Source organism: Crocuta crocuta, unplaced genomic scaffold, assembly GCF_008692635.1.
Source record: "Crocuta crocuta isolate KB4526 unplaced genomic scaffold, BGI_CrCroc_1.0 scaffold1373, whole genome shotgun sequence".
NCBI lineage: Eukaryota > Metazoa > Chordata > Mammalia > Carnivora > Hyaenidae > Crocuta > Crocuta crocuta.
Genome location: NW_027530659.1, coordinates 156,098 through 166,671, shown reverse-complemented (window position 1 = coordinate 166,671; position 10,574 = coordinate 156,098). Strand labels below are relative to the sequence as shown.

The 10,574-nt window shown below is 41.6% G+C and overlaps 2 protein-coding genes across 4 annotated transcripts in view; both read left to right on the top strand.

Annotated features, from left to right (window-relative positions):
• The first annotated feature begins 3,098 nt into the window (after positions 1–3,098).
• The window catches only part of GPRASP2 (G protein-coupled receptor associated sorting protein 2), a 118,764-nt gene continuing 111,288 nt past the window's right edge, over positions 3,099–10,574 (top strand). The window contains exons 1-2 of one of the 3 annotated variants that reach the window (XM_077769115.1): positions 3,099–3,148; positions 3,371–3,430. The gene's annotated coding sequence lies outside the window, so the exon portion shown is untranslated. Of the gene's footprint in view, positions 3,149–3,174; positions 3,431–10,574 lie in introns of those variants that run through there. The other 2 variants (XM_077769116.1, XM_077769117.1) reach the window with 2 other exon arrangements.
• On the top strand, positions 5,705–7,715 carry ARMCX5 (armadillo repeat containing X-linked 5; the record flags this gene model as incomplete). Its single annotated transcript, XM_077769120.1, has 1 exon — positions 5,705–7,715. A coding segment is annotated over one exon (1,695 nt), but the record flags the coding sequence as incomplete, so codon positions are not given.

The following is a 10,574-nucleotide window of genomic DNA, read 5'->3' as shown; positions in this document are numbered from 1 at the left end:
ATGAATAAGTATGAAATAAGTATAATGAAATATTATTTTTGGAAGATGTGTGTGTGCATGCATGTGTGTGTATGTGTAAATATATATACACATATTTGCATTTCTAAAAGTCTGGAAAGATATATACCAACAAGTTAGGAGTATTTATCAGTGTTAGGAAATTTGATATCTTTTTATTTTAATTTTCATACAATTACTAGGTTTTTTACTGTGAACATATATAATTTAGGTAATAAAAAATAAGTGAAAGGATGTGGAAAATAGACATTCCTGGCAATTTCAATAGAAAATTATGCAGTAGAAAAGAAACTAAATCATTTTCAGAATAAGCAACATACAAATTCAATTAAAAGTATGATCATGAGAACTACTGTCTCACTCTTCTCTGTTTCCTCCAATGGAAGGGTCCAAATCTGGAACCTCTCCAAAACAATAAAGATGCCTAAGACATAAAAGCATAACTCTTATAATCATCATTTTCAATAGCTACCATTACTATTCCTTGGATGTTTTATGAGTATCAAGAATGCTGTTTCATATCACGTTTCCATATGGATTCGAACACAATCTCCTAAATGGAAAGCATTATCCTTAGTAGCAGTATTAATACTAGAACATCATTTATTATGGACTTATCTAGTAAACTCGATTGTGAATTGCACAGAAGTGTGTAGATAAAGGATTCTTGGAACAAACCTGTCCTTCAAATCTGGAGTACTAATAAACAAATGATGGCACACTAAACATTGTTCTGTATCTTGCTTTCTTGGCTTAAAAATGTGTTTTGGACATCATTCCCATATCAGTATATGTAGGTAGGGCTGCTCTTTCTTTTTAACAGCTGCATGTTGCATGGAGACACACTATAATTTATTTAACCTACCCCATTTACGATTATTTCCAAATTTTCCAATCTTTTACTATTGAAAACAATTCTGCCGTGAATATCCTTATACATATAGCATTTTTCAATGTACAAATAATACTTTAGGATAGCTTATTAAAGTATAATTTCTGGTCAATTGTTATGTGCATTAGTATTTTGATAAACATTGCTAAATAACCTTCACAGAGGGTGTAACAATTTATACTCCAACTAATAAGCTATAGGAATGCCAGTTTTCTCACCTCTTCTCCAATATGGTTTGTTTCCAAATTTTTCTTCTCTGCCAATATGATAGATGAAAAACAATGTATCACTGTAATTATACTTTGCACTTATGTTATCAAAAAAGAATAACAAACCACTAATAGTAAATCCAAATTATATGTATCCTCCAAATGTTATTACAATATGAGATGTGAAGATACCCCAAGTTTCTTTCTAAAATATATTTTGGTAAATCCTTGCTTCCTTCCTCCATTGAAAAATTATATATAAAGCATCTCTTGGGTGGCAGACTCTGGGCTAAGCCCTGGAGTTACAGACATCAAAGACAAAGACACACTTATAGACAGGCATTAATCTACAACCAACAGAAGATACCATGAAATTCTAATGATTCAATGGCCCTCACCTCCTTCAACTATTAACTGACTACTTTGTCTTCCATGTATGGCACTGAGGATACAGTGGTGAACAAGATTGAGAACAGGGGGGAAAGACTGTGAAAGGAGCCCTTCCTTCATGGAACTTACAGTCTAATTCAAATTCCCTCCTGACTCTGCTCAGAATGGAAATTCAAAGAAATTTATATACTCAGGGAGAAAAAGCATATACATTCATTAGGCAGAATGTAGTGGTAAAAGAAAAGGAGAGCAGCTAGGATCTGCCTTGAGAAGTGCATGAATAGTGTCCCTTTCCTTAGAGAGGAGCATGTAAAAGAAGCCAAAACTGTCCCTACCTAGTGCCTGACACCTGACTGTGAGGTGACAGATAGGAAGGGTTGTATGACCCTATCTGGGTCTTTACATGGACAAGTTTTTTTTCTTGGGCAACTGTTGGACCTGGACATGGCACAGTGTGCTACCATTTTGAATGAGAAAAACAAAAACAAAAACACAGTGTGGTAGAAAGAATGACTCTGGGCACAGACTAGTGGTTCCTTTCTCTGGGTTAGAGGTCAAGGTATGCTTTCCTTTAGAAGAAAGACAGTGGTGAGGCCTCCTTAGGAGTCCCCTCCCACCTTCTTCCCTTCCATGGCCCCATGAACAATGAAAAAACTTGGGAAGGCCACTCTAGAACCTCCAACACAGGTAGTTTATAGGTGCAAGTTATTTCACTATTAATCCTCTTTCATGAGTACAGAGTTGTTTTCCTCTTGCCCATGCTCAGGCTCATGCATATTTAGGTGCAGGAAATATCCTGGACATCAGGAGGGGAGGCAGAGCTTGATAATGGGACAGGTACACAAAGGGGTAGTTTAGTGTTAATATGCTTCTCTCTGTCCATCACTGCTTTCACTATATCTTTATCCCACCTTAGCTTCGACTATTTCAGTGCAAGAAACGTGGTAAGTAATAAAGATGAGAGACTTACTGGAGAGGAGCAATGAAAGCCTAAGGTGTTTGATATTGATCACAGGTCAAACCACAGAAGTTTTCCAGATGCCAAGCCCACAGTAGCCCAATTGGTGCAAAGAATTAAACGCTTGGAATGACAGTTTGAACGGACTTCTCTCATAGGGGGGACATGGCTTTAGAATAGATTAGAAGACACTCCCTTCTCTCAGTCTTGAGCTTCTTTCCAGACTCTCTTATCTTGGCCCCCTCTCACAACCCGCCCATTTAGGTGGGCCTAGGATTTGGAAAGGTGAAATGTGTAAACGGACACTTCGGTATCCTTCCGCAAGATCGGCGAGAGTAAAGTGACGCCACTGCCCGAAAGTCGCATGCGTTTCAGTTCAAGAAAAAAAAAAAAGTGTATGCTTGGAGGCGGAGATCCTGAAAGAATGGAACTAATGTTGAGACCCTTTGATATTTGTTTACCTTTCTCCGTCCAGCGCTGCTTCCTCTATAATCAAATGCCGTCCCCGCACCTTCCAGGAGAAAAAGTCACGGGGGAGCTACCCGACTGAGGAGAAGCGGGGCTATGCAAAGCTTGGTATCATTCCGCTAACATAAAGCCGGATCCCCTTACACTACGCTCAAGCTCCTCCCGCTGACGCATTTGGTACTGGGGACGTGGCCAAAGTCTGCGGAGGAAAAGGTAGCTGTTAATTAGTGGCTAGGCGTGGGTCCCAGAGGAGGTTTGGGGACGGGAGGAAAGGATATACAGAAGAGTGACCATTGTTTGCCATTTGTGGCCTTTACTCCGCCAAAGCAGGTATCGGGCGTCCTAAATCCCAGGTGCCGGGCCAGTCTGCAAACACAGTCGCCGCCATTGTCTTGTGTCCTCGTGTCATCTGACTCTCTGTCCCTATTTCTGTAGGGCACGGCACTCCCTAGGGTCAAGGAAATAAGAAAACTGCCACTGATCCAAGCAAAACAGGTCAGTGAGAAGGCGGGCATCGCTTGGGAGTGTGGAGATGGGTATCACAGAAAGGTGGGATACGTGATCTGGTCGGGGGCGCGAGTGGTGAGAGGAGGGAAAGGGACAGGGGTAATTTGAGTGGCACACAAGTATAAATTTAAAATGATCTGTTTCTTGCTAGCTTGATTTCCAAACAGTAATCCCACCTCTGACGGTGTTTGGGAACGTAAAGGAGTATAGTAGCGGCTTCTAGCGGAGAAATGTCGATTTATATAATAGCAGGAGGGGCTGCTGCCAGGGTTGAGAACAGCTGTTCAGGAACCCTGGGAGGGAGAGAGTGTGAAAAGAATTGTAACTGTTTGATAATCATGGCCCTGGATTAGAACATCGTTTCATGTACTGGTTACTAGTCTGATCGTTAATAATCAAGTCTCTCCCACTGTCTTTTCATTTGGTCTTTGGGTGTGTGACGTGTGTTTATATGTGTAGGCCTGTTCCTAAGTTTTCGGTCCAACATCTTTTTGTAAAGCTCTGTAGAGGCTCGCAGACCACAAAGGAAGGGGTTAAGACAAGGAAACTTGGCCTTATTTCTCCTGGGTGGGCAGTGCTTGGAGTTGGTAGATGGCAAAGACTAGAACAGGTAGGAGTTTAGGGGACACTCCAGATGTCCTTTCTGCTTGCTTTCCAAACAGTCCTCCCTTGCTCCTGTTGTGTTGCATAAAACGATATGCTTTAAGGAGAGGAAGGGAAGGTAAGAGCTTAGGTTAAATTTGGAATTATACTTTTCATTGATTTCCAAACAACTTCCATGGCTTGTCGGAGCCTTCCATCTCTACTGTCACCACCACCATCTTACAGGGATATTTGTATTGTTTGTGCAGGAGAATTGTCAGACTTTGGAATGGAGCAGAGGAATTTGGAGGGAGGGAGAGGAAGAAGAGGTGCAGAAAATATTGGCAAACAGGTACCTGTATACAGAAGGGATACAGATCTCAGGTGCTGATCTCTATCAAGGACTCAGTCTCCATTGTCTCCTGTGTTTCCTTTTATTTATTTATCTCTGTGTTTGTGAATCTCTGTGTACAGACCCATCCCCAGGTCTGTGGAACTCTCAGTTGTGAAGTTTTGCAAGTTGTAACCCAGCTTAAACCTAGAAAATAATGAAGAGAAAAATGCCCTGTGCCTGTTATGATTGGTGTGAGGGTAGATGGACAGGAGAGGATTGAGACTAGAGAATTCTGTTCTCTTTAGTTTTCCAGTTTAGTAACCCCTGTTTGGTCCTCTGCTGGTTTAGTTGGGGATCTTTGAAAACTTTGGGATTATAGAAGGTTAACAGTTGTTTTTCTGACTTTCCACTTTGCTTTTCCTATTCTTATGATTCACCCAGGCCAATTTTGAACTAGAGAACTGCAAAGGCAGTCACTGAACAGACAAGTGGTGGGCAATAGGGAGGAGGAGGGCCAGTCCTGAATTAGGGCAGTGGGGTTATGGTATCAGAAGGAAGGAAATACTAGACAAACTACACATATAGGGACCAGGGACCAAGGTCTTTTAAGCAGGAGATCAGTTTCCATATCCTCTTATTTGTTTATTTGTCCATCGAGCTGCCTGTAGGTATGCTGTAGGTCTTGCCAACATTGGAAGCAAGGAAAGGGGGAGAAAATTACTCCAGATCAGTGAAGATTGGTATTAGTATGGAGGTTTTCCCAGTAGACCTGTAGGATGAAGTAGTAGAGATCTGTTTCGGTCCAGCAAGTATAAAGAGCCAGTCTAGGGATTCCTTAGCCTCTCTCACTCCCATTCAGCTTTCCCACCCATTCTCCATACTTCTGTTTTGTGTCTGCAAAGGAGATTAGTAGTACCTTCAGTTTTGTAGAGAGTGTGAAATGAGGAGAGAGTGTGCTAATTATCTACCTCTCCCACTTAGCACTGAATGTCCATAACTCTCCTGTCTCTCTGTTCTAATCAATATAAGAAATAAATTGGAAGAGACTCAAAGCCCCATTTCCTTCCTCCACCCCTAGGACCAACTTCAGTGGCAGATCTGGTGGCCTTGGAGTGGATGAAGACCACCACCCTCCACAGGGCTGCGCTCAGGCACACAGCCATTCTTCCTTTCCCTGAGTGAACTTCCTCTGCACGTTGTTTATATCACTGGCAGAGCCTGTAGTTGGAAAGGGGGCCGAGTGACGAATGGACTTTGTATGAAAACACCAACCTGGGACAGACCTTCAGTCAAGGCTGAGATGGGGTTGGGGGGTATATAACTTGGCCTTGTCTTTGGGGTCATGACTGGCTCTGAGGCAAGGCAGAGGCAGAGGAGGGGCTGAAGTTTGCCTAAAAGTTGGAATCAGTGGCCCTGCCAACCCTAGAGCCAAGGCTAAGATCCAGGCCAAGGCAGTGGCTGAGGCAGAACTGAAAACAGGACCAGTGACCCAGGCCAAGGCTGGGGTTGGAGCAGTGGCCAGGACACAGACAGTGACCTACACTGAGGCCGTGGCTATGACAAGGGATGTGAGCAAGATGGAAGCTATGGCTAAGACTAGAGTCATGACTGAGACTAAGGCAGAATCCCTGGCAGAACCTGGTATAGTGCCCCAAGCCAGGTCAAAGGTGATGCCTATGGCCAAGGTCAGTGCTGTGACCAAGTACAAAGTCAAGGCTGGTGCTGGAAGTGAATCCAATATCAGGTCCTTTTGCAAGGCTGATGATAAGGCCAATATTGAGTCCAGGCCCCAGAGGAGAGAGGACAACATCAAATTCAGGACTGGGGCTGGAGACAGTGGTGGTATTGTAATTGAGTCCAGTGATGAGGATGAAGAAAACGTCTGCTCCTGGTTCTGGACCGGAGAAGAGCCTAGTGTAGGATCCTGGTTCTGGCCTGAAGAGGAGACTCCTTCTCAAGTTTATAAGCCTCCACCTAAGATCCAGGAAAAGCCAAAGCCCATACCCAAACCTGAACTCACTATAAAGCAAAAAGCAGCAGCATGGTCAAGGGCCAGGTATAGTGTCCTAGTCCCAATAGAGGGAGGGGAGCCATCCTTGCCTCCAGAAGGGAATTGGACGCTCGTTGAGACCTTGATTGAAACTCCTCTGGGGATTCGGCCTCTGACCAAGATCCCACCCTATAATGGGCCTTACTTCCAAACTTTAGCTGAGATCAAAAGCCAGGTTAGGTATAGGGAAAAGTATGGGCCCAATCCAAGAGCCTGCCGCTGTAAATCACGTGACTTTAGTTTAGAGCCTAAAGAGTTCGATAAACTTGTTGCACTACTTAAATTAACTAAGGATCCTTTTATTCATGAAATAGCAACAATGATAATGGGAATCAGTCCTGCTTATCCATTTACCCAAGATATAATTCATGATGTAGGTATTACTGTTATGATTGAAAACTTGGTCAATAATCCCAATGTTACAGAACACCCTAGAGCTTTAAATGACAACTCTGAGCCTTCTGAAGAACCAAAACCAGGAGAGTCCTACATACATCAGGTTTGTAAGGACATAATCTCTTATCCCTTAAACTCCCCTGTGCAACTGGCTGGACTAAAATTATTAGTGCACCTCAGCATGAAATTTGAGGATCACCATATAATTGCTAATTATATTCCAGATTTCCTCACCTTGTTAAACAAAGGAAGTGTCAAAACCAAGCTTTATGTTTTAAAAGTGTTTTCGCACTTGTCTAAAAATCAAGCCAATACAAGAGAACTGATAAGTGCCAAAGTACTGTCATCATTGGTTGCACCCTTTAACAAGAATGAGTCAAAGGCTAATATTCTTAGTATCATTGAAATATTTGAGAATATAAATTTCCAATTCAAAAAGAAGGTGAAGCTATTTACCAAGGAAGAGTTCACTAAATCTGAGCTTATTTCCATATTCCAGGAAGCAAAAGAGTTTGGTCAGAAACTCCAAGACTTAGCAGAGCACAGTGATCCTGAGGTGAGAGATAAAGTTATACGATTAATACTCAAACTCTAAATAGCTATATGTTCTCAGAGCCATGAAAATTGTTTTGGTATTATAATATGAAGCTATGCATATTATAATTGTAAGTTCAATATTTATGCTATTTGTGTTGATGGAGGCAATTTTATGCATACCAAATGATCTTCAGAGCTTGAATGTTTGTTGATTTTTGTTGTGCTATATAAATTGAGATATTTTTAATCTTTCTGCAATATGACCTGATAATGAACTTATTCATCCTGAGTAAGCTATATTATTGTGCTTTATATTGACATAAGTGTATTCATTTGAAACTTCATTTACATGTTAATAAAGTTGCATGCTAAAACTGGTGAAAACATTGTCCTAGTTCTTTAGTTAAAGTCTAGTCGGAAGGATAAAGCAGAAATAACACAAAGACTATAAAGAGCACTATCTGTATGTGTAGGAGTGTACAAACCAAGCAAGTTCACATTGATAGATCTTTTACTTTCAACATGTTCAAGGAGTAGAATCATTATACACAAGAAGACCGGACTGTGTTGCTAGATGACATCTGGGCAGGTCTGGGGAAAGGGGTGAGGACACAGACCTTGGAGAAATGGAAGCACNTTTTTTTTTTTTATATTTATTTGTTATTGAGAGACAGAGAGAAACAGAGCATGAAGGGGGGAGGGGCAGAGGGAGAGGGAGACACATAATCTGAAGCAAGCTCCAGGCTCTGAGCTGGCAGCACAGAGCCCAACGTGGGGCCGGAACCCACAAACCATGAGATCATGACTTGAGCTGATGTCTGACGCTCAACCGACTGAGCCACCCAGGCACCCCTGTCTTGAACCTTTTTAACTCCCAAGAGGATTCCTGGTTCTTATCCCCATTCAGAAAAGCCATGGAAGTATGGTTCTGAAAGGACCCAGCCCCACTGTGCCCTCAACTTCTAGGTATGCCCATCCAGGTGTACCAGGTTTGCTGTTTCATCTGAGAGTCCCTTCCCCTTTAGTCCTAGGTCTCAAGGGAGGGTCTTCTTGAAGATCAACTACAGAAACTGCTTCATGGATAGTCTCATTTGTCCTGCCTTGGTGACAGTTTACTCTCATCCTTACTTTTGTTTGCTGGCCAATGCTTTGAACTTGGTAATTTGCACCTATCCTTGGTGGCAGCACTGTGTTTGTGCTGATCCCTTTTGGTCAGAGCTCAGATTGTTGAGCTCAGTGAGATAGCTACAGGATACCAAAGTCCTTTAGGGGTGTGTAGTTAGGAAGGAATTAATTCCCCTATTTCCATTATCCTATCTTATTTGTGCAGTTTACAGAGCTGAAGCCATGTTCTCTATACTGCTTCAGCTCCTCCTGAGTATACCTAACGAAAACTAGGTTCTGGCTGGCATAGAATGCCAGAGTATAAATTGGGATCAAGGGTCACCTCTGCCTTCTTTTGCTGTTATTGTCCTTTTTTGTTTACTGCTCAGAATTGGAAAATAGAGATATTAGGATCAGTGTACAAATACTAGTCTTTCTTTTGAACTTCCTCTCTCTCCTAATGTATTTGGGGGAAGGCCTAAACTGAAAAAATCTCAATAGAGTGTCTGTCATGTACTCCTGGTTTTAGAAGCCATACCTAGTTTAATTTCTATTAAAGTCAGTTCTGAACTTATCTGTTATACATTTAGGAATTAAAATGAAAGGCAACTGGCCACATATGTTCATTAAGGGTGAAAAAAGTGGGCCTTTTGCAATGTGCAGCTGTAACTTAGATGATTTTGTTTTTTAACCCTCTGTAATTCCAGCTATGTGTACTAATTTCAGAATGGGGCTCTTCACAATACAACTGGACCAGATCTTTTGGAAATATTCTGGGTCTTAAATGCTCTATTGAGCACACAATAAATCGATAGCTATGGAATTTCCCATTGTTTAAAGAGAAAGATGAGTTTGAGGTATGCAGATATTTGTGTCAAGGCAACAATCTGATGGCCTCTCCTTGGGTGGGAGTTGTGGGAGACAGTCATTTCCCAAATTTTTCCTGGGATGTACTTGAAGTCAAACCCCTGTTGTTCATCCCTTGTTTCACTCCTTTTCTAGAAAAAGAGTTCGGGCAACCCCATGAAGTGTCAGGGCTGATCTGATGTTACTTTTCTTAAAATGTTACGTTACCTCTGAAGGTAAAAATCAGGATGTATTTCTCCTCTTTCTCTCACATCTCATAAAGTAAAGTAATTAATCTTCTTACAGCACACCGCACCCTTACTTTTAAAAGAGGGATTTTCAATGGGAATTCATCTATACAATATCCTAACAAGGCTTTCAAAGCTCTGTATCTTTCAGCATTTTCCATTTTTCCCATTATATCCCAACATGTGATCTACATTCAAGCCACACTGGGCTATTGTTTCCTGACTATTTTATGGAATTTCCTGCTTTTGTTGTCTCAGATGCCAGGCCAATTTGAAGTCTTCCCTGACACATTTTTCTCCCCTGTCTCAATGTTGGAATTAATAGCTCCTTCTGTGTTTCCAAAGATTTTTTGTTTACTCCTGTATTTTACCCTTTGTATCTTTATACTATGCCCTGGAGTCTTAGTAAGTTGGAGCTTGTGTTTAGAGACAGTATAGAGGGGGGAAGCTTAGGCTTTGAGAATGTCTCAACTCCAAAGCATGAACTTTTGTTATGTATAGTAATAATAATTATTAACATTTATACATTTTTTTAAAATTTTTTTAATGTTTTATTTATTTCTAGGAGAGAGAGAGAGAGACAACGTGAGCAGGGGAGGGTCAGAGAGAGAGGGAGTCACAGACTGAAACAGGCTCCAGGCTCTGAGCTGGCAGTCAGCACAGAGCCTGACGCGGGGCTCGAACCCACGAACCGCGAGATCATGACCTAAGCGAAAGTCGGACGCTTAACCGACTAAGCCACCCAGGCGCCACAACATTTATACATTTATTAAGTGCTTACTATGTGCTGGATACCATCCTATGTGTTTTATTTGTATTAACTCATTTAATTCCTAAAACATGTGAGAAAGTGGAGACACTGATTGGTTAGTAATTTGGCCAACTTCATTGAGTTGGTTAGTAGCAGAGCTGATATTCAAACCTTTGCAGTCCGAATCTGGCGCCAGCATATATACCTACTTTGTAACTGTAACCCCACACAGCCCTTGGAAAAGTATGTGGTGCAACCCAAACTTAAATTTGAATGTTGTCAGA